Here is a 19,551-nt window from a genome sequence, read left to right as displayed (position 1 = left end):
ATTTCAAGAATAGGCACCCTGGTTTATTAAGGCAGTCAACAAGGATTTAACCAAAAGACAAATTTCATTCAGTTCTTAACAATCTATTTCAATCAATAGGCCTGGGGCTCTCGATTCTTGAATTATTTAATTCTTTTTAGCTGAACTTTCTGCACGGTTTATCTTTAATTCTATTTTTCTCGCCAACATGAAAAGAAAAAGTCAACTTCCAAGAATTATTTGTAATTAGTTTTTTAAAAATTATCTTAATTTTATTTTTTTAAATTAGTTTAGGAGTAAGATTTAAGTAAATGAGTTATTAAAAAAAGAAAAGCAAAAGAGAAGGTGATAAAATAAAAAATTCTTTATAGCTTTTTTGAAAACTTCACAATTTTAATTTTCTTATTTCAAAGGCGTTTTGTCGAATTTCAGGAGAATAATCGACTGTGATTGGTCGCGTTCTCACGAGTTACGACACTTACGACTCTCACAACGCAACGATACGACCAATAGAACCGCGTCGGACCGCGGACGCAGGTGGACGGTGGACGCAGTGTGAACCAGTGTGAACCTTCCATAAGGGTGGCCGAGACGGAGCGTCATCTGCTGATGAAGACGGCAAGACCGGCAAGAGACATCGTGTGACTCCGCGCACTGTGTATGTGACTGTACGTGACAATTCCATTCCTTTCCCTTCTCCTCCCGCGCATATACATATATATATATATATATATATATGTACAACATGCACACCTCCTCTTGTACGTGTATCTAAATCCCGAAACGAATTACGAAAAACATCGGCAGATGGCTCGAGATCTATGTTGATGATTAATAATCCCCACGAGTCTGAGAAATTGATGGTAGCCGAGCGGCGGAAAAGAAGCGGAGTAGCGACGGCGTGACGACGGCGGAGGCGTCAGCAGTAAGTGCCGAGGGAGTACCGCGAGCGACGTGCCCGCTCGGCGCCCGACCGGGATCGCTCCGCGATCGTTAATCGAATTTCGTCTTTCGTTTCGTCGTCTCGGCGTCGCGCGCGAGCGAGCGACCGAGCGAACAAGAGAGAGAGAGGGAGAGAGAGAGAGAGCGAGCGCGCGAGAAAGCCCCGTTCGTCCCCCGTGCGCGTCGGAGTGGCTCGGCTCGGAATATGGCGTTTGTTTCGGTGCGGGACACCGCCGCCCGCCGCAGCTGAATCCTCGGGGCCCCCGGATCTCTGCGCCGAGGGGGGTAGGCGGTAATATCGCGCTCTCATCGCGCCCCCCCCGTCGATGTCCCCCCGTAGGAGGCACTCGCGGGGCACCCTCGTCGCGAACGAGCGAGCGAGCGCGCGGCGCGCGCGTGCAACAGCAGCAGCAGCAGCCTGAGCAGCCCGCCTCCGTCATCGACGAGGCACGAGGAAATTAGATTGCGTCATTATCCGCCGTATCATACCCTGCGATGCCGAAGAGATACCACGAGACGAGCGCACAATGACGTCCCGCAGTTACACCAAGTCCTACAGCCGCAAGGTCAGCAGTGTAACGCCCGGCAGCATCCAGTTCGACAAGCTCTTCCGCGAGAACAGCAACCGGCCGTCCGCCGCCAAGTCCGCGGGCACCGTCGGCAAATGGGGCATCACGTCCTTCACGTCCATCAGGAGCACGAACATCAACGGTACGCAACCTTACGCGCTGTTTACGTCGCGACGGCCGCGACAGCGCTTTCCTGGCGATCAAGCCTGTTATCGCGAAGGGAAATATCTCGTGCACGGCGTTACGACAATTAGATTCTGGCTCTATACGCTGACCATGCTGAGACTGTCAAATTTTTTTACATTTAAATATTTGGAGATGAATCTCTGTGCCATGTTTACAATTGGAAGAGAGGAAAATTTGTAAATCTATAATTATGCGCGAAATTTTTGTATCTGGAAAGAATTATGGCATTGAGCTACTAATGCGTAACCTTGATCGTAACGCGAGCATAACAGATTTATGCTCCATTTCTACCAATATGCAGATTAACTTTAATTCTCGGTTTAACTTACTTTTTATCTTTTTATCTAAGTTCCAAGAATTAGAAAAAGACAAAATGTAATTTAAACCAAGATTAAAATTAATCTGCATCGATGGAAATGGACGTTAGTGTTTTTCCTATATTTGTAAATCCTATGAATTAATCCGTATCGTAAAGTTGTGGCCAGGCATAATTTATTTCCGCAACGTAAAAATGATACAAATTGACAGAATTTATTTTTAGAAGCTGGCACAATCGATTGTTGATCTTACGCCAATGATATAATTTCAACGTTAAATGGCAATGATATACCAAATGGCTCTATTCTCAGCGGAGTTTAATAATTTAGAATCTTGAAAATTTAATAGAATGATTCCACAGTTACAATATTATATATAAAGTATAAGATTTTTGTACTTTATACTGCAGTTGTTTATGCACAAATGCATATTTTATTTTGTCATATTAATACATAAACGCTTTTCCTTAATCAAAATTTTTCTCTATTTAGAAGAACTCTGATTTAAATTAATACTGTCTTTCGGTAGTCATTAACGGCGGGAAAATGTGTAACACAGTATTTCGAATTGAGTTCAGCATTGCAGGATTGTTCCGCTTTCAGGGAGGAGAGATGATATACATACTTTTGGCGCGAAGAGAGTGAAACTCGATTATGGGAATCAGAATCGCGTGAATCCCGGAAAGGATCCGTTCTCCTTCGAGACCGACCCGGACAACAAGTCGGACGCGTCCCCGGCGGTTGTCAAGCCGAAGAAGTTCTTCAAGAGCCGAAATGTCCCGCCCGTGGTGGAAGAATCTCGCCAGGATGTGGCAATTTACAGACAAGTACCTGATTCGCAATACGGGAGGGCCCGTGCTCCGAAGCAACCCCCGCAGCAGCAACAGCAGGCTGTAACAAAAACTCCAATTAAGAAAGTAGTAGAAACTTTAGATAGCACCGGTACGCCCGATACCCCCAATCGGGAGGAGAGCAAACCGCCGATTGTTCTGAGAATATGCAAGGGTACGGCGCGATTAGTTTGCGGGGACGCGCACCAGGACGCTCAGGAGTCGCCCGAGACCGACACCTACAGGATCTCCACTCCCCTCGCTAGTCCCTCGAAGGTGGACGTCGAACGTAAGACGTTCAATACGGAGACGACGCTCAAGTCCGATCATAGATCCTTGCGTGCGCATCAACCCGTCGTCTCCACCGTGTCGATCCCGTTGGAGAATTCGGACATGCGTAGGACCACGCGTAGTCGCGCCAAGAATCTGCATCTGGACACGACGGCGACGACCTCCGTCGTGGCGCCGCCGTCGACGACACCGATCACCCCCAACTCGCACGGCTCCGGCCTCTCGCTGACGCTGCGAAAATCGGTGACGGACTCCAATAACACCCTTATCTCCCATTACGACATCGTTAAGACTGACTGCAGCTCAACGTATTCGTCCAAACCGACGATCGAGCCGTTGATCGGACGCGATCAGCCACTGCCAACCACGACTCAAGAGCTGATCGATATACTGTCGAGCGATTCTGACGCGAGACCACCACCACCACCACCGCCACCGCCACCACCGCCATCGCCGCCAGCACCATCGCCACCGTCGCCGCAAGTAGCACCACCGGTAGCCTTGGCCGCCGGTACCGACGACAATGACAATGACAATACGGAGAACGCGGAAGAGGCAACGCCGGAGAGCGTCGCGAACCAAATTGAACAACATTGCTCCATAGATATCCCGACCGATGAAGCTGCGGTCGAGCCGGTCGTGGTCGCGCAGCAAGCCGAGGCTGAGCCGGAGGCGGAGCCTGATCTCGAATCGGAGCCGGAGCTACCTACACGCGGACCGACCGAGACCGTCGCCACGGCCGAGATCGCGGCCAAGACCTTGGTCGATCAGGATTGGTTTTCAGGTAGTGACGACAGTGAGGGTGCCAGTGGGAACGCCGAGATTGAGATCGCGCTGCGCGTGACGAGCACGATCTCGGAGTCGCAGACCTCGGACCCGCCGTCGACGAGCGTCTCGTCGACCAAGCCCGCCGCCAAGAAAGGCAGTATCTTCAAGAGCCGTTCGACCGGCGCGACGAACGGGAACAAGAGACGGGCGTTGTACAAGCACAAGTGGTGCGACAGCGACAAGGAGTCCACCGCTGCGGATACGCCTAACACCGGCAACAGCACGCCGACCACCGCGTCCGGTTCCAGCAGCGCCGGACCGGTGGCGTACGAGGAAGAGTTCGAGCCCTCGCAGTTGACGAGAGTCGTGACTTATCCCGCGGCCGATGCGGATTTCGAAGACGAGGCCGACATGGTCACGAGCGTTCGCTGCGGCAAAAAAGTTAAAGGGGTGAGTACCCTACGAACGATACAGTCATTATATCTTGGAATATTGATTGTTTCTTTGGAGGATTTATTATGATACAGGGATTTTATTGATAAAAGATTTTCATAAAGTCTTCTTGTTATAAATTACAATTAGTGAGCGGGATTATTTCCCGTCTCCAGTTATATAAGACATCGAATCATACGTGTAAAAAAATGCATTGTAATCGTACCTTGTACAGGTGATTTATTTCGACTCGACGCATATATTTATTTAGCTTTTACCTTGCCTTGCAGTTCTATACTGTAGTAAAGAATGTAAAGAAAGCTCATCAGATACAAGAAAGTGGAGAATTCCAGGAGTTTAATGACGACGTGGAATATATCTTGGACACTTTGAGAGAGAATAATCCGAATGCTACTCGTTGCCTTTCAGCCATACGATTAGCAAGTAAATGTATGGCTCCTGCATTTCGTATGCACGTGCGTGCTCATGGAACTGTTGCCAAGTTTTTTAAAGCTCTTCATGATGCAACTAAAGATCAGGTATAGACGCTCTCTCGCACACGACACAAAGTTCTATTCATTTCCACGTATCCGTACACATTACATGTTGTATAAATGCTTTTCTTGTTCATTTGATTTTCTAACATACAATATAATAATTACATTATTGTTGACATTATTGTTACTATTCGCAGAGTCTTGGTCTATGCACAGCTACAGTAATGTTTGTATTAAGTCAAGATCGTTTGGCTATGGATCTTGATCGCGATTGTTTGGAATTAATGTTAAGTCTATTAGAATCTGATGCCAGCCATAAGGATGCTCTTGACGATTGTGGTCTCAGTCATGCTGAATTACTGAAAAACAAAGAAAAAGTGCGTCAGTTATGCGCCGATATACAAGCTCAAGGACACGCTAAGCATCTAAATCTAGATAATATCACCGTAAGCATTTTTTTAATACGCATTCTGTATTCATTCATATTTATTTTTGTACATACGTACGCGATTTACCCTACCTTTGTTTCTATTTTCGAATAATTTGAAAATACGCCGCTTTTAACAGGTTGGTCAGCTCGCTATGGAGACACTCTTGAGTCTCACGTCGAAGCGCGCTGGAGAATGGTTCAAAGAAGAATTACGAGAATTAGGTGGTTTGGAGCATATTGTAAAGACGATTCGAGAATGTCACCGTCATATTAACAGCCAGAATGTTTTAAGCTCTGGCTGGACAGATCCTTTATTAGACAAATTACGTAAAGTTGACAGATGTTTACGCGTCTTAGAAAATGTAAGTGCTCTTTTTTCCCTCCCGATATTACGTTCGCCGTATTACAAAGAAGACTGTGACTAACGACGAGAAATTACGTTCTTTTTAGGTAACTCATATGAACGAAGAGAATCAGGTGTATTTATTAAAGTACGGAGAAGGAGTATTAGTAAGCACGTTAGCTAGTTTATATCATCTATGTGGACAAGAGATTCCCGTTCATCCAACAACAGATCCAAGCGATAAAAGTTCTACCGGTGCTGTTGTTAGAGAATGTCTTTTTGCAATTATTAAAGTTCTCATCAATCTGACCCATCGGTTTAACGGACAATGTAAGATTTTTTTCTCGATATTACCAATTTTTGCAATTATTAGTGAAAAATTAAGTAGTTGTCTACGATTTTTTTACTCGTTCATTGATTATATTGTGTTTTCATTATTAATTTAGCCTAATAACGTATTTTTTACGCAGCCTTTGGTAGCAAATCAGTTGGCGCACAAGTTGGCGTTTTGGACTGTAGCTTGTTTCTTTTATTACGCGTGCCTGAATCACTCCCGGAAGAAAAGCGGTTTGACATGATGATGTTGGCATTAATCCTATTGATAAATTTGGTGGAGCAGTGTGACGATAACAAGCAACTTCTCATTGACTCCAAGGCACCTCCGTCGTCAGAAAATATTTTTGATGGTAGGTATTTCTTGCTTTGATTGATTTGATTGACACTATTTCAATTTTAGCGCACGTGGATCGTAAAAATACAAAACCGTTGTTTTCTATCTAAATAATTTCAGCGGAGGAAAGCGGCGTGGCGTCGTTGATCGATTTGTTTTACAAACAAGAGGAACTTGCGCGTGCCGAGGAACAGAAAACGGACGCGATCCTGGACGGAAAGAAAGATTCCGAGCAAACGGAAACGGTATCGACCACTACTAAATCTCAGGAAGAATTTATCGAAGAGACCGTTACAAAATGTTCGTATTACGTTTACTTCCGCGCATGCATATATATCTCTCTTATATATTTCCAATATTGCTCAATATTGCTAAGTTTGTTATATATTAATAATAATGCATAATACGCGCATTTTAAACAAGTCAGCATTTAACAATGTATATTTTGACGAAATTGTAAAAAAAAAATACTGTATTTATCGCTGTGTATACATCTTATTTATTAAATACAATTTCTAAAAAAAATTAAATTCTTATATACATCTAACATCAGACACAATCGACAGATATTTTTAGAAATCTTATTAAACGAAAAGAAAGTCCAATATGCTTATGTTTTGTCCGAGATATAATCTATATGTTTTATTAGAACGTTCAGATGCATTTGTGATTTATGATTGCTATTTCACAGTATTACAGAAAGCTGGACGACATATGGAGCATACGTTGATCGGATCATACGTAGTACTGTTACTTGGATACTTAATAATGGATAACAAGGTAAAGATTAAACGCGATATAAGTGAAAAGTACGATTAATTCCTGTGTTACACATCTCACCCATTAATACATTAAGGAATAAGAGCAAGGGCCTTTTTTTCTTAGTAAATTTTTGTTTCTGTTGTCCAGGAGTACGAGTCGCTGGTACGAAGTAGACTACCGGACAAGAACTTCGCCACTATGGTATCTGTACTTCAAAAGTTCTTCAACTTCATGAATCTGACGGCATCGGTAATTATCCCGTTGTAGAATATCCCGCATTACGTTCCGTTTTATCCTGGGAAAATGCGTGGCAACTTTTATTCACGCGCATGTTTCGTTTCGCAGAACGAAGTGAGTAGTTGCGGAATCGCCGCTACCGAGAAGGTAATCAAGTTCCTAAAGATGTCGGATGCCAGAATCGAGGAGGAGAAGAATGAGTTACCATTGCCAGCGTTAGAGGACACCAACACGATGCTTGACTTAACTTCATCTTGATCGATATGTTATGTACACACCTGACAGCATTTCTTTCATCTGGCGTACGCGAAGAGCCAAAGTTGTATTTTTTTTTGTCCGACGAAAAAGAAATTCTTTTCATTTCAATATGGATGGACTTGTTTCATATTCATATATTTTGATACATATTTATTCACTTACGTAATTTATTGTTGTAGGTTCTCATTATTATTATTATCGATCCGATTTATTTCCTTATTTGCAATGTGGAAAGCTAGCTTGTATTCTAGTTTTTAAGTCTAAAATATAGGATAGCTTTGAATTATGTATAGGGACACATCTTGTAATTATAATTGCAGGGCACTTATCGCAATTGTATCGTTTATTGACTACACGATATCACTAATAATTCGAATTAACGAAGCAACCACCTTTTTTTAAAACTTGAGAGACTGTCAAGAAGAATGACACGATGAGCTTCTTGCCAGCCTATACCTGATTTACTTTCTGTATACGAGATCCGAGATCTTAACGTTGTACAATCGATTTTTAAAATGACGAAAAGTGTCTAATACGTTTTATAAAACTTGTCAAGTGATCGACTAGCATTAGTCACATTGTACGTTGTGACCGGCTGAAATTCAACATAGCATTTTATTTTCTCTTTTTTTTTTTTTTTTAAATGTGTGTAAGGTTCTTTTAATATTAAAATTATATTATGACATAAGCCTTGTAAATGTAAATTTATAAATTATAATTGTATCTTATATATCCGCAGTTTCGAATTATTGGATAATCCCATTTTAGCGTTGAATACAAACGTAAGACGGATTACACGGTTTGGCGCCAGGCGAAGAGTATGTGAGATATTCACGCGTTCTATACAATAAAATTTAAAGGGACTAAAGGGAGCGGGACACGCACGTCATACGTTGTTACATTTGTAGTAAAATCGTCTCGTTTATGCGGGGCGCATATATGAAGAATCTATATGTAGAATAAAATACCTTTTTTAAATATACGTTTTAAATATGTTATGATTATATTTGTCCCGTTTACGTAGGATCAATTGCAACAAAACGTGGTCTTGTTAATTTCTGATTGTTTTTTCTTTATGTGCTTGTTACAAATCTTTTTTTTTTTTAAACCGCGAAGATGCAGCAATTAATAAACATAAAAATTAAAATTTGTAAGGATAATGTATAGTTAATATATACTTTATTCTTCTCTCCTCGCTCGAACCTTGCCGAGCGCCGCGCGAGCGCGGCTAGTTCGGACACGAACCATTAGCACGGACGCAAACCATGTGCGGTTACCGAGCGAAACGACGTAATAGTGTTGCACTTTCTCAGGCGGCGCGTCGGAACACACGAAAATTGACGAAAAAGACCGGGACCGGGATGCGGGATGGCCTCTCTCAGCCCGCTTTTCTCTCCGACGACAGTGTCGCGCGTCGTTTTGCACCACGCGATTTTGTATATATGAAACACAATTGTACCGCAAAATCTCGTGAAAATGAACGCAATTTGGAATCGGTCTGTTTTGGAGCGGCCGCCATACGCAACGTGGCAGATCGGGCCGCTAGACGCCAAGAAGAAGGGTACAATTGTCTTTATTTATTTTTGCGTGCACGTGGCGCGGCACGTGGTCCTCGCGCGTTCCCCGCCAAGCGTGGTTTAGCTTTATTTTTCCGCCTGTACCAAGATTGTTTTACAATAAGGACAATGATATACAAATTTTCATTGTTCAAGTAATTATGATTCAATAAATAAACGTTTATTTCGTTGCCACCTTTTCGTAAAAAAAACGAGATAGAAAATTAAAGAGCACGATAGGAACAAGAGACAGAACGATGCAAGGAGTATATTCGCGAATCAATATATTTGTCGCTCGGAACTGTGCTCTCTAACGCGGCTTGCGAAAGCTAATGATATAATTACGTTAAAGTACATTTGTGGGTAATTGGTTAATTTTCGCTTTTAGGCGTGGACGTAACTCGATTCGAGGCCGCACTGACCACGGCTGTCCACGATCTGGAATCGATGAGCGATCTGCATGTGAACGCCGCGGTCCTGAGCCGCTTGATTTATCGGATGAAGAGCAAATTTCGAAACGACAAGGGCTTGAAGTACATGATCAAGTTGAACAAGGCGTTGCTCAACTATTACAACATGTCACTGACGAAGGAGTACGTGACTTTGCGATCCGATTTCCAAACGGACGACGGGCGGTACGTTTTGCCGAGCCGACAAATTCTGGAATACGTGCTCGTGAGAACGCAGGGCTTCGGTAAGCTCATGGCCAGAATGGAAGAGATCTCGAGGCACGCCTCGCACTTTCTGAGGGCTAGAATCAAATTGGGCCACGCGTGGAGCGTTGCCCTGGTCGCTTATGCTACCACGAGCAGAATTTGGTATTGCCTTTACAAATGATTCGTTTGTAAGTTCATATCTCATTCTCTTTTTCATTCGGACAGTAATAATACATTTTTTTGCAGGTTCCACGTGAGGAGTACGATCAAGAAATGTTGCAAATGGTACGACGAGCTGTATCGATGTGCGGAACAATTTCAGTATGTCGGTGCAAAACCCTGGCTTCCGACAGATCAGAGCTTACCGCGCAACTTAAAATCATGGCTCTGTTTGGACTGGCTAGATACAGATACGACGAGGTATGTTTATAATTGCTTAATACATTGATTCGCGATATAGAACAAATTGTTGAGCGTTTTATGATACTTTAGCAAACGTAAGTCACAAACCTGGCAGAGGATATTTGGAGAACCTGCGATCGAATGTAATGATACTGAAACAACTTTTGTCATACCTGATGAAGAAACTGGTGGCTCGAGACTGACAGAAGTCGGCGTTGCTTCGACAAATAATGAATTGGAAGATAAACCGGTATCGAATAATGATGTTGGAGGTATGTACCGATTAGAGCGGTTATAAGTATCCTTATTGTATAATATACATGTATACAATGTAAAAACTAAACAAGATTTGAGGAAGTAAATGAATTTTTATCAAGTTTAGATTAAATTATCTCACCATTTTTAACAAAAGAAAAACGTTACGTCTTTCGGCGAGAAAGAAATATTTTATTTACAGCACACAGATCAAATATACCTGATAAAAATAATCGCTATCATTATGATCGCTTATAAAAGTACACGTAGAATAACAGATAGCAACGGAGAAACCATTTTGTTACATATAAAATACATATGTTGCTGTAATTTTACATGTAAATAGTAATGAACTAATACTTGTCATAAAGTATCATAATTTGTAATTTTTTAAAAATTTTTCTAGAGCTGAAGTTTTGACAAGTACTTTCATTTCATTCCGTAGCGTTATTATTGTACCAAAGCATGGCTATTTTAAAGCAACTTAATTTGATATCTCAAGTCTTTATTTTTTTCTGTCATTACATAAATAATTAAATATTTAAATCTAAACTTGATAAAAATTAAAAGCAGTATACTACAGCTAACGTACAGACGAATAGGCAAAAATAAATTTTTTCCTATGAATTAATATATACCATTTAATTTCTATCTTGTAGAAGTGATAGATCGAGAGGCTTTTGAGAGAAGCCTTCCATCAAATGATAGGTCCATAACGACAAAACGTAAACACACGGATACTAACGAGAGGGGAAGCCTAAAGGAACCAAAAAGGAAAAGAAAGAAAAAGAATAGAAAATAATATAGAAGGTAAATCTAATCATGTGATTGCAATAGCAATATTAATTAAACAATATTAATTTAGTAATGTGCAAGTCAAAGCAATAGTTCAGTACACTTGTATACTTGTATGATATAAAACTGCCGAGCTGTACATAATTGTAAATAAAGTAATTTAATTGTGTGCAAATCAAAGAAATTTGTGCAACAGTATTCAGTTTTAACATAATTTGCATAACGTGAGGCCATCCTACTGTGCATGATGTGTATGTCAGATTATAATATAATTGTATATGTATATTTAAACTGTTAATAAGTTGTATATGTTTAAACAATATGATATACAGCTTGACAAAAAGAAAATGTAAAAACCCAAAGGATAATATAATTTATATAATTTTTCAATGAAGACGCTATCTAATCGAGAATGCGCTCTTGGGTATAAAATCGGACGAAAGAGACTTTTGTACTGCACAAAGAATAATATCCGAGTGTCTGCTGCTGGGTAATACCTTTAATTTTAGTTACGAGCATCGACAAGTCGACAAGCGTGTTATCGAAGGGGAGAGATAGGAGAAATTAAAGGCGACATGTAACTTTAGTCGAACGGTGTGCATGGATTAAATAACATTGAGCAGTAACTGGCTTATATCGTGGGATTTTCCATAATTGTGTAAACGGTGCGATGATTAAGCGTCGTAGGCCGGGTAAAAATGGACCGCGTATCTCCGCGGTCTCATCCAGAATTTCAGGCCGAAGAAGTCGGAATGTCTCTTCCGCATGTTGTTGAAGCAGCAGGCGCGGAACTGCCGGGTACCGCATATGTCGGCGCATTCTCGTCCGCACTGGTCGCAGGGAACGGTCTCACCGATACTCCATAGCGCGCACACTGCGATAAAACAAGTAAAATTATTGAAAGATGAAAATCGTCATAAATTAACAGTTACACACGCCATTGCTTTCTCTATTTTTAAAATAAATCTTGTATGATGTAGCACACACATATCGTCAATGCATTATTAAGTAGAATGATTTTTACATGTTCTTTTCTTTTCTTTTATTATTCTTTTATTATTTTATATGTTTTATAAACTGACATGCTCTTCTAAAAACAATCATATATTGCAGATATTTCTGAATTTTTCCAATATAGATGATCAATAATTAGAAACACAATTTTTATCGCACGTCGAATGGACGAGGGAGAAAGTTGTAAAAAAAGCGCGAAAAGAAGTTCAATATAAATGCAAGTATGCTACAACGCGATGCATTTATGGATGTGACGAGAGGAGGCCGTCGATATCCGGTAATGAATGTCAATCAAGTAATTACAACTTATCGTATTATGCAGGCCAATGCATATCTTTACGGAACTTCCTTAACTTTCGGAATTTTTATTCTGGGCTGTCAATATCAGCTGATCATTTTAGCGAACAACTTCTTAATTTAATAACTCCGTATCATAAAAATACATTCATATATTGACGCGTTAAAAATTTATAATATAAAAAGAATTTCATTGTTATCTTTTTTTTATTATCTTTCTAGAAAACTTAACTATATTTAGAAAAGTATAAGAGTCATATATCAGTACTTTTGCACAATTAAAAACTTAAATAACTAAATAAAATTAAGTATTTTTATGAGTATTATTTAATTTTGAGGCGCAGAAACAAAATATGCCGAGGAGATAAAGCTTCAAAATTGTAACTTACTTAATTTTTAATTTACTTCAACACGCGACACATAGTTTAATTTAAATTTAACTGTAAAAATTTAACTGTTCAGAATTATTGCTTTCTAATATAATACTGAAATATTAATAAGAGCATATTTTACGTTTTTTAAGGTTTGTCAATTTGTTTCTCTGAAGATAAAGTAATATACATATCGTACTTTTATTTTAATATTACTTTGTATATCTCTGCTTGTGACATCTTATTCTAATGTGTTTTCAAGTAATCGGTAAGACACAATTCTCGTCTCGTTCGTTCGCCGTCAGGTCAGTTTTACAAAATCGCTTAACTCCATCGTGTCTTAAATATCGTGAATTATACGAAGGCATTGAACGATTAGAAAACTATTTTTAGCGTAAATTGCACTGCAATAGCTCACTGTTTCTGAGAGATCAAACGTGAAATCCAGCGATACCACTTCGTGCTAAGACGGTTGATCCGATTATCCCGTAAACACAAAAGAAAGCTATAGATACCGCAATTATTAACTTCACTTAGCTTCCCTTGGAAATGTCAGCTATTAGCGCACTTTATTGCAACAATTAAGTATTGTGCGCGATATTATGTGATCATATATTAAAAACGGCCCAAATTCGTGTATATTACTGCAAGAATCTTTCTCTCTCTGTCTCCTCTATCAAAATCTTTTGTAAAATAAAAAATCACACAAAGAAAAATAGATTTATCTGATATACAATTTTTCTAAAATTTTAAATAATATTTAAGTACGTACGCAATTAATAAATAAAAAATATTAATCCTGTTTAGCGCATCTTCAAGTATCAAAAACAAGATAGATGTGTCATATAAATACATTGCAGTTATTCAAATAAGAATTAGAATTTCCTACAAACAAAACCAACGTAAAACAGGTAGAATTTCTGTAAAGAGTATTTTAAACCTTTCAAATATTCAAATAGAATGAATAAAAATATTCGTTGACATAATAATGGATAACCAACGTGGAAAGAAAAAATAAAAAGGCATATTAGATAATTTAGAATACGTGTAATAAGTTATACGTAATAAAGAAAGATTCCATTACCTGCGAAAAAAAGTAGCATCCAAGAGTGATTCATTTTTATGAAGTATTCGCGATTAGGAGCGACGACAAACTCGGCACGACGATAAGCCTGATGACTTCAGTTGAGGATGTGAACGCTGTGTTTTAAACAATGAAAATATAATGTTAGTGACAACTTGACAAGCAAAGATTTGTGAAAACGACGCTATTATTTGTTAGTAAAATTTCAGTAAAATGTAACGCATGTCTTGAATAATGTCACTTTAATACACGAGTGTATGAGTATTTCCCAAATTATATTTTACTGAGTCGTAGCATTTTTAACTTTAATTAGAACATTAGCACCTTTAATAAATGCATATTTATTGATGATACTATTAACGCGATTATTTCAACTCCATATGACAAAGATAAGTATACGTTTTTTATTTTTATACGTATAAAAATAAAAAATAGATTCAATTGCTACATAATCTTAGGAATCATAAAAAGTGTTAACAAATTTTTTATCGACGTATAACACATTATCAGGTTAGAAGTAGCGTTACAAATGAGAAAATCGAAAATAATTTTGATAATTATACATATAATAAAATTATATTCGAATTTAGCGATGATTAAGAAAGATACTGTCACAAACCGGTATGAATTATTCAGAGAGAGTTCCGCTGCGGGTGGTTACTTACCCCTTCACAGGTGAGTGCCGGGAAGCGAATGATAATCTTGAGGGGTACCGCTACTTTTTTCTAGGTATCATCCCCACTTTCCAAGATTATCTCTCCCACCCCCAACGCACGCAAACGCTTCGTCGTTTCGATATAGCAATGTCCGCTGTACGCAGAACATTAAATCGCGAATGTTAATTATTAAAGTTAATCGGACAATCAAGTCCATATTAAATTCGAGCGACGTATATCCTACATTGTACTTTTGGGAAAATAAAAAAGCGGGCTAAATAGACGATCAATTTAAGATAAAGTGCTTTTATTTGTTTTATTTTATTATTTTTTTAGAACTAGAAGAGTCGATGCTCGAGCTTCAAAAATTCAAGTACATTAAATATACCTGTTTATTTCCCCGGAGCACAATTTGCGGTTAAACCAGTCTACTTTAATTCTATGTGAATATTAATCTAAGAATGGTAATATAAAGGATATCGACAAGCAACATCGCGTAGTGCCTCCCTTGTGAAACATTTGTGCGATAGGGTAGTAATTGCGCTGAAACATACGGAAGGAATGTACATTTAATAAACGTCTCGTTTACTCGACGAATTAAAAATAAAAGTTTAGACGTGTTTAAATCTATCACGCCTGACTCTCAACAAAATTGCTAAAAAAATAAATTTTGTCGAGCCTACATTAATATTTATAATTTATCGATGATGTTAGAAAAATATAAAATATACTTTGCCGCCACGATCTTGATAACAAAGCAGATTCCTATTTTATTTCTCCTTGTTCTTCAGTTTGGAAGTATATAATCCGACACAACGCAGAGTTAAGTTAACGGCAAAGGGACGCTCGTGTTAAAGTGCAGTGTCTGTCACATTGGAACGATTCGAACTGGGGTAGTAGACGATCCGTTCCCGGCGCTTGTACTCCGTTTCCGGGATCGACATCTCGCATTCGACAACGGCGGGGTCAAGCGTGTCCTCGACGACGACGGCCAGCGACGTTCGTGAATCACCGTTGTACCAGTCCGTCGAGGATCCCCAATCGCCCCCGCGATCGTTGCTCTCGATTCCCTCGACGTAGAGCTTCAAGGACGGCCGTGGTCGCGCGCCCGTAACCACGCACGTCAAGTTCACGTGAGTCTTGTTGTAGGGGTAAGTGCGCACCGTCATATCGTTTTCTGGTACTATAAAAAGAAAAGGCAATCAGCGTGAACGATCCATTGTGACGGCAGGCTGACGTTCCGGATAAATTTCATTGCTAAAATCCCTTCGTAAACTTGCCGTAAACGATCATCCTCGTCGAGTTGCTCGCTTCGTCCTGGAACGTGCTGATTGCGCACATGTATTCTCCCGTCATGTCTATCGTAACGGTCGTCAATCGTATCACCGAACGCGAATACGGATCCTGCAGATTTTCAGCTGGATATTCCGCGAGTCCTTCGATGATTCCGATATCTTGTGGCGGCACTGGTGACATAAATGCATTCGTTACGACATGTCGAATTTAGATTGAAGAAATATAGGATTATACTTTTAGGGAGCAGAATTTCATCAAGCGGGATTTATAAGCGAAATTTTTTTGGAATAGAAAATTCACAATTTTTTTAAATAAAAGATTAATCAAGATAAATCTCCGTCTCATTATATTTAGAAAATGTTATAAGTTATCATTTAATTATTTTGCAACTCTTCGTATCACGTAATATCATTATTAAATTTCTTATAAAAATTATTAGTAAAATTTTTGTAAACATATAGCTATAAATTAAGTAATTAAATAACTTAATTAATATAAAATACTTATTAAAGTATTTTAAAAATTTAAATGATAACACTTAAATTATCTACATTAAAGTATATTAATAATTCGGCCTTGAGTATCTCACGCAACTCGAAAGAATTGAGTCATCTCTTTTAAAAACCGCAATCGCGAAAAGTTATAGGCTCTACAAACTTAAATACCTCGTTAAACATCAAAGTATTTTTTCACGCGCCTTCTGACGAGACGAAGCGCACGGTATTTCAAAAGACTTGCGTTTTAATTTTCTTGCTTATTGCAGTCTCGCACTGTATAACTTCGAGCTGCGACATTTTCCCTTCTCACGGGTCGATCCGCGTGTCGTTTCGAAACATCCAAATGTCGTTTCGCGACGTCCCTCGCGACAGTTCCGATGTAACGCAGTTGCCGATACTCAGATAAATTTAATGACGCGCAGAAATACGCATAGCCAACGTTGTAAGTTATAATAAGATCGCGTAGGTGGTGAAAGTGTAAATTACTCGGTGGAATCCACTGATAGATCTGATACGCTTCGTGAAACCATTTGATTACGAGTCCGTTCTCGTCTTCGTCAACTTCGTAGGCGCAGATCAGGTCCATCGGTCCGGTGCTGTTGCGCACGGCGAGCGGCACGTCCAAGGATTTTATCGAGGTACCGCGGGCCCCTGTAAAACATTTTTTTCGGCAATACAGTTAAGCGGACATGATTTCGAGTCGCGACGTCGTTCGTTAACGACGAATCAATAATCGTCGATGAGTAAAATTGATTAAAAAAACGATCGTTCGTTCAACCGTCGTTCGCCGAAGTTCTAACATCTTTTTCAGCTCGTCGCACAATTTTCATCCCGCGTTTATTTTTAGAATTACAATTTCTTGGCTCGTACCGCGACATGGTTTGACGCGAGATAATCAGTGCTTGAAATTTTTGCCGAAAATTAGAAGGAAATAAGTAATAGGATACTTTCATGGATGGAAGTTAACGAGCGTCGGATAAAAGCTAATGGAAATTATTTCAGGTGGCGAGAATTATACGTCGCGCATCATCGAGGAGAATATTGCTCCGCCGAGAATCGAGGAACGCTTGCGAATCCGGACGTAGTTTACGCAGCACTTGCCGTTCGAACGGGAGCGTGAATCCCGCGGCGAATCGTTCGCGGATGTGACTTACACACGTTTCTCGAATCACTCACCCGGGTAACATTCGAATATTAGGAGAACGATTAACGAGGGCGAGATCGTGCGTGCTAACGACGGCATTCTTTCCAAGGTCCCTTTTCACACTGGTGCACAATTAAATACGGCTCGGCTAACTCATGTTACACCATAGCCGATAGGATTCTGCGCAGCGTCATGTATCGCCTCCCTCGTGCCCTACACACGTACGTTCCGCCACACCTGACCGACGTAGCATCTCGGTCGTCGCGTGGGGATGAGCGATGAAATCCGGATTTGGATGGAAGATACTTAAATCAAGAAGAGATTTTGACCTTTCCTGCGAAAGCGCGTGTACACAATTCGAAAAGCCTCTTGAAAGTCCACACTGATCGACTCTCTAAAATAAAAAACGCAGAAAATTAATGAACTGAATTAAACTAAAGTCAAATAGACTCGTAAAAAAATCGAACTCCATAAATTAAATATAGTTAACGGGGCCAAAAAGCGGAGCCTAACGAAGCAAATACATTGGAATCTTAAATCAACCTAATTAAAATACAGTAAAATTAATGAAATTACAAAGTATAGTCGTGTGCCGCGACGAAGGAAGTTACAACAAGTGGTCGGTCCGGTTTCCACGGGGGATTCGTTATTCTCCGTGAACTATCGGTGAACACCTTATTCTGTTAAGTCTGAAAGACAAAAGAGACGGATAGATATTCTCTTCAGAGAAATGTCTAAAGTCTAAAGTTGCTCTTTGGTGAACATTAAAAGAATTTAAAATCGCTCTTTGGTTAAATATTAATTTCTTATTCATATATATAAATAAAAAATGTATTTATAATATAACTATAAATATAAGAAACAGCAAGAAATTATGAATATTATCATTATATTGATTATCACGCAATGCTTAAACCTTTTAGGTAAAGTTCGCTTTAGACGATAATGTGTATTAAAATGTAGAATATACAATATTGTTCGTAATTTCATGTTCATAATGTATTGTGTAGATGCGAACAACACTCGAAAAGAAAAATAAAAGTAATTGAGGCGTTATGTTAATTAACGTATGATGAAAACAAGATTAAGCGGTGTATGAATCGCTGTCGACGATTACAATTTTATTTTGTAATTACACGACAATTTGGTTTCCGATTGCAGCATGAAATTATATCGTAAGCTGCGATTACGTAGTACAAGTCGATTGTAGGGAAGTAAAAATACCTGTGAACTGTTAACTTTGAAAGTGGCACATGGGAAAGTCTTGGGTTATACCTCATAAATTTTTGTAAATCAATATCACTTTCAAATATAAATTATTCACATGACACGTCATTTGATTTTTTATTATATATATAAAATTTCCTAATTAATTATACTATGCGGTTTTTTACTTATAAATGTTACCTGTAAACAACCGCACGGACTTATTGGCCAACCCAATATATATCAATTACAATACAACATGTATATTAGTTTTGATGTTATATACTATTGTTTAATTAAATTAAGAAATATTTCGGAAAATTATTTGAAGAGTTTCGAAAAATTGGCTGAATCACGCGAGCTTGAAAAAATTCAAATTTCCATTATACAACACGAAACCTAACCTAACCTAACCTAACCTGAATTTTCAAAAATCGATCGTCAAAAATACATCTATAAATAGACAGGTGAAGCGCATCGCGCATAATGGCGGCAGGTTTGGCGGTTGAACCAATCAGATTGATGATTGATGATTGGTTCAGGAGAAAAACTCCAGGCATCGGGGGTTGCGAGAGTGGCTGTGGTCAATGGGGACGCTTCCTTTATTTTTGTTTCGCGCATGCGGCGAGAGAAAATCTCCGGAAATTCCGGAAAGGCTCGAAAATCGAAAATAAGAACAAGAGAAGTCGACTGCGCGATTTTACTTCAAATGGGACACACTCGACGCTTCAGAATCACTTCAGATTGAGCGATCAATTAACAACGGACGACACAGTTTCTAAAGAATCTAAAGGTTTAAAAATTTGATATT

General features: G+C 39.4%; 4 protein-coding genes across 6 annotated transcripts; 2 read left to right on the top strand and 2 right to left on the bottom strand.

Annotated features, from left to right (window-relative positions):
• The first annotated feature begins 448 nt into the window (after positions 1–448).
• On the top strand, positions 449–8,241 carry Wapl (cohesin release factor wings apart-like). The gene is made up of 11 exons (XM_077403703.1): positions 449–1,632; positions 2,597–4,332; positions 4,605–4,853; positions 5,009–5,257; positions 5,379–5,603; positions 5,692–5,914; positions 6,055–6,270; positions 6,375–6,554; positions 6,946–7,034; positions 7,164–7,265; positions 7,362–8,241. Exons 1-11 carry the CDS (start codon positions 1,449–1,451, stop codon positions 7,509–7,511), a joined length of 3,603 nt encoding a protein of 1,200 aa, XP_077259829.1. The 5' UTR covers positions 449–1,448; the 3' UTR covers positions 7,512–8,241.
• A 587-nt stretch (positions 8,242–8,828) lies between these two features.
• Positions 8,829–12,045, top strand: LOC143896137 (uncharacterized). The gene is made up of 5 exons (XM_077403734.1): positions 8,829–9,072; positions 9,456–9,885; positions 9,970–10,143; positions 10,216–10,397; positions 11,040–12,045. The coding sequence occupies exons 1-5, from the start codon at positions 8,988–8,990 to the stop codon at positions 11,180–11,182; spliced, it is 1,014 nt and encodes a 337-aa protein (XP_077259860.1). The 5' UTR covers positions 8,829–8,987; the 3' UTR covers positions 11,183–12,045.
• On the bottom strand, positions 11,655–14,748 carry LOC143896143 (U-scoloptoxin(20)-Cw1a-like). Its single transcript, XM_077403741.1, has 3 exons — positions 14,607–14,748; positions 13,942–14,057; positions 11,655–12,049 (listed from the first exon to the last, which is right to left on the bottom strand). Exons 2-3 carry the CDS (start codon positions 13,973–13,975, stop codon positions 11,850–11,852), a joined length of 234 nt encoding a protein of 77 aa, XP_077259867.1. The 5' UTR covers positions 13,976–14,057; positions 14,607–14,748; the 3' UTR covers positions 11,655–11,849.
• Positions 14,749–14,887: 139 nt separating this feature from the next.
• LOC143896139 (uncharacterized) lies at positions 14,888–18,230 on the bottom strand. Of its 3 annotated transcripts, none has more exons than XR_013256565.1 (6): positions 18,111–18,223; positions 17,567–17,928; positions 16,877–17,041; positions 15,878–16,063; positions 15,329–15,780; positions 14,888–15,140 (listed from the first exon to the last, which is right to left on the bottom strand). XR_013256565.1 is itself a non-coding variant. In XM_077403736.1 (6 exons), the coding sequence occupies exons 2-6, from the start codon at positions 17,631–17,633 to the stop codon at positions 15,037–15,039; spliced, it is 816 nt and encodes a 271-aa protein (XP_077259862.1). In that variant the 5' UTR covers positions 17,634–17,928; positions 18,111–18,230; the 3' UTR covers positions 14,888–15,036. The 3 variants fall into 3 exon arrangements, 2 of the variants coding, with proteins under 2 accessions (XP_077259862.1, XP_077259863.1); XM_077403736.1 differs by having other exon boundaries at positions 15,487–15,780; positions 18,111–18,230; XM_077403737.1 differs by having other exon boundaries at positions 15,487–15,780; positions 17,492–17,928.
• Positions 18,231–19,551: the final 1,321 nt, after the last annotated feature.

This window comes from Temnothorax americanus, unplaced genomic scaffold, assembly GCF_048541705.1.
Source record: "Temnothorax americanus isolate GAGA-0224 unplaced genomic scaffold, ASM4854170v1 Scaffold18, whole genome shotgun sequence".
Classification (NCBI taxonomy): Eukaryota; Metazoa; Arthropoda; class Insecta; order Hymenoptera; family Formicidae; genus Temnothorax; species Temnothorax americanus.
This window is presented reverse-complemented; position numbering and strand designations above follow the sequence as displayed.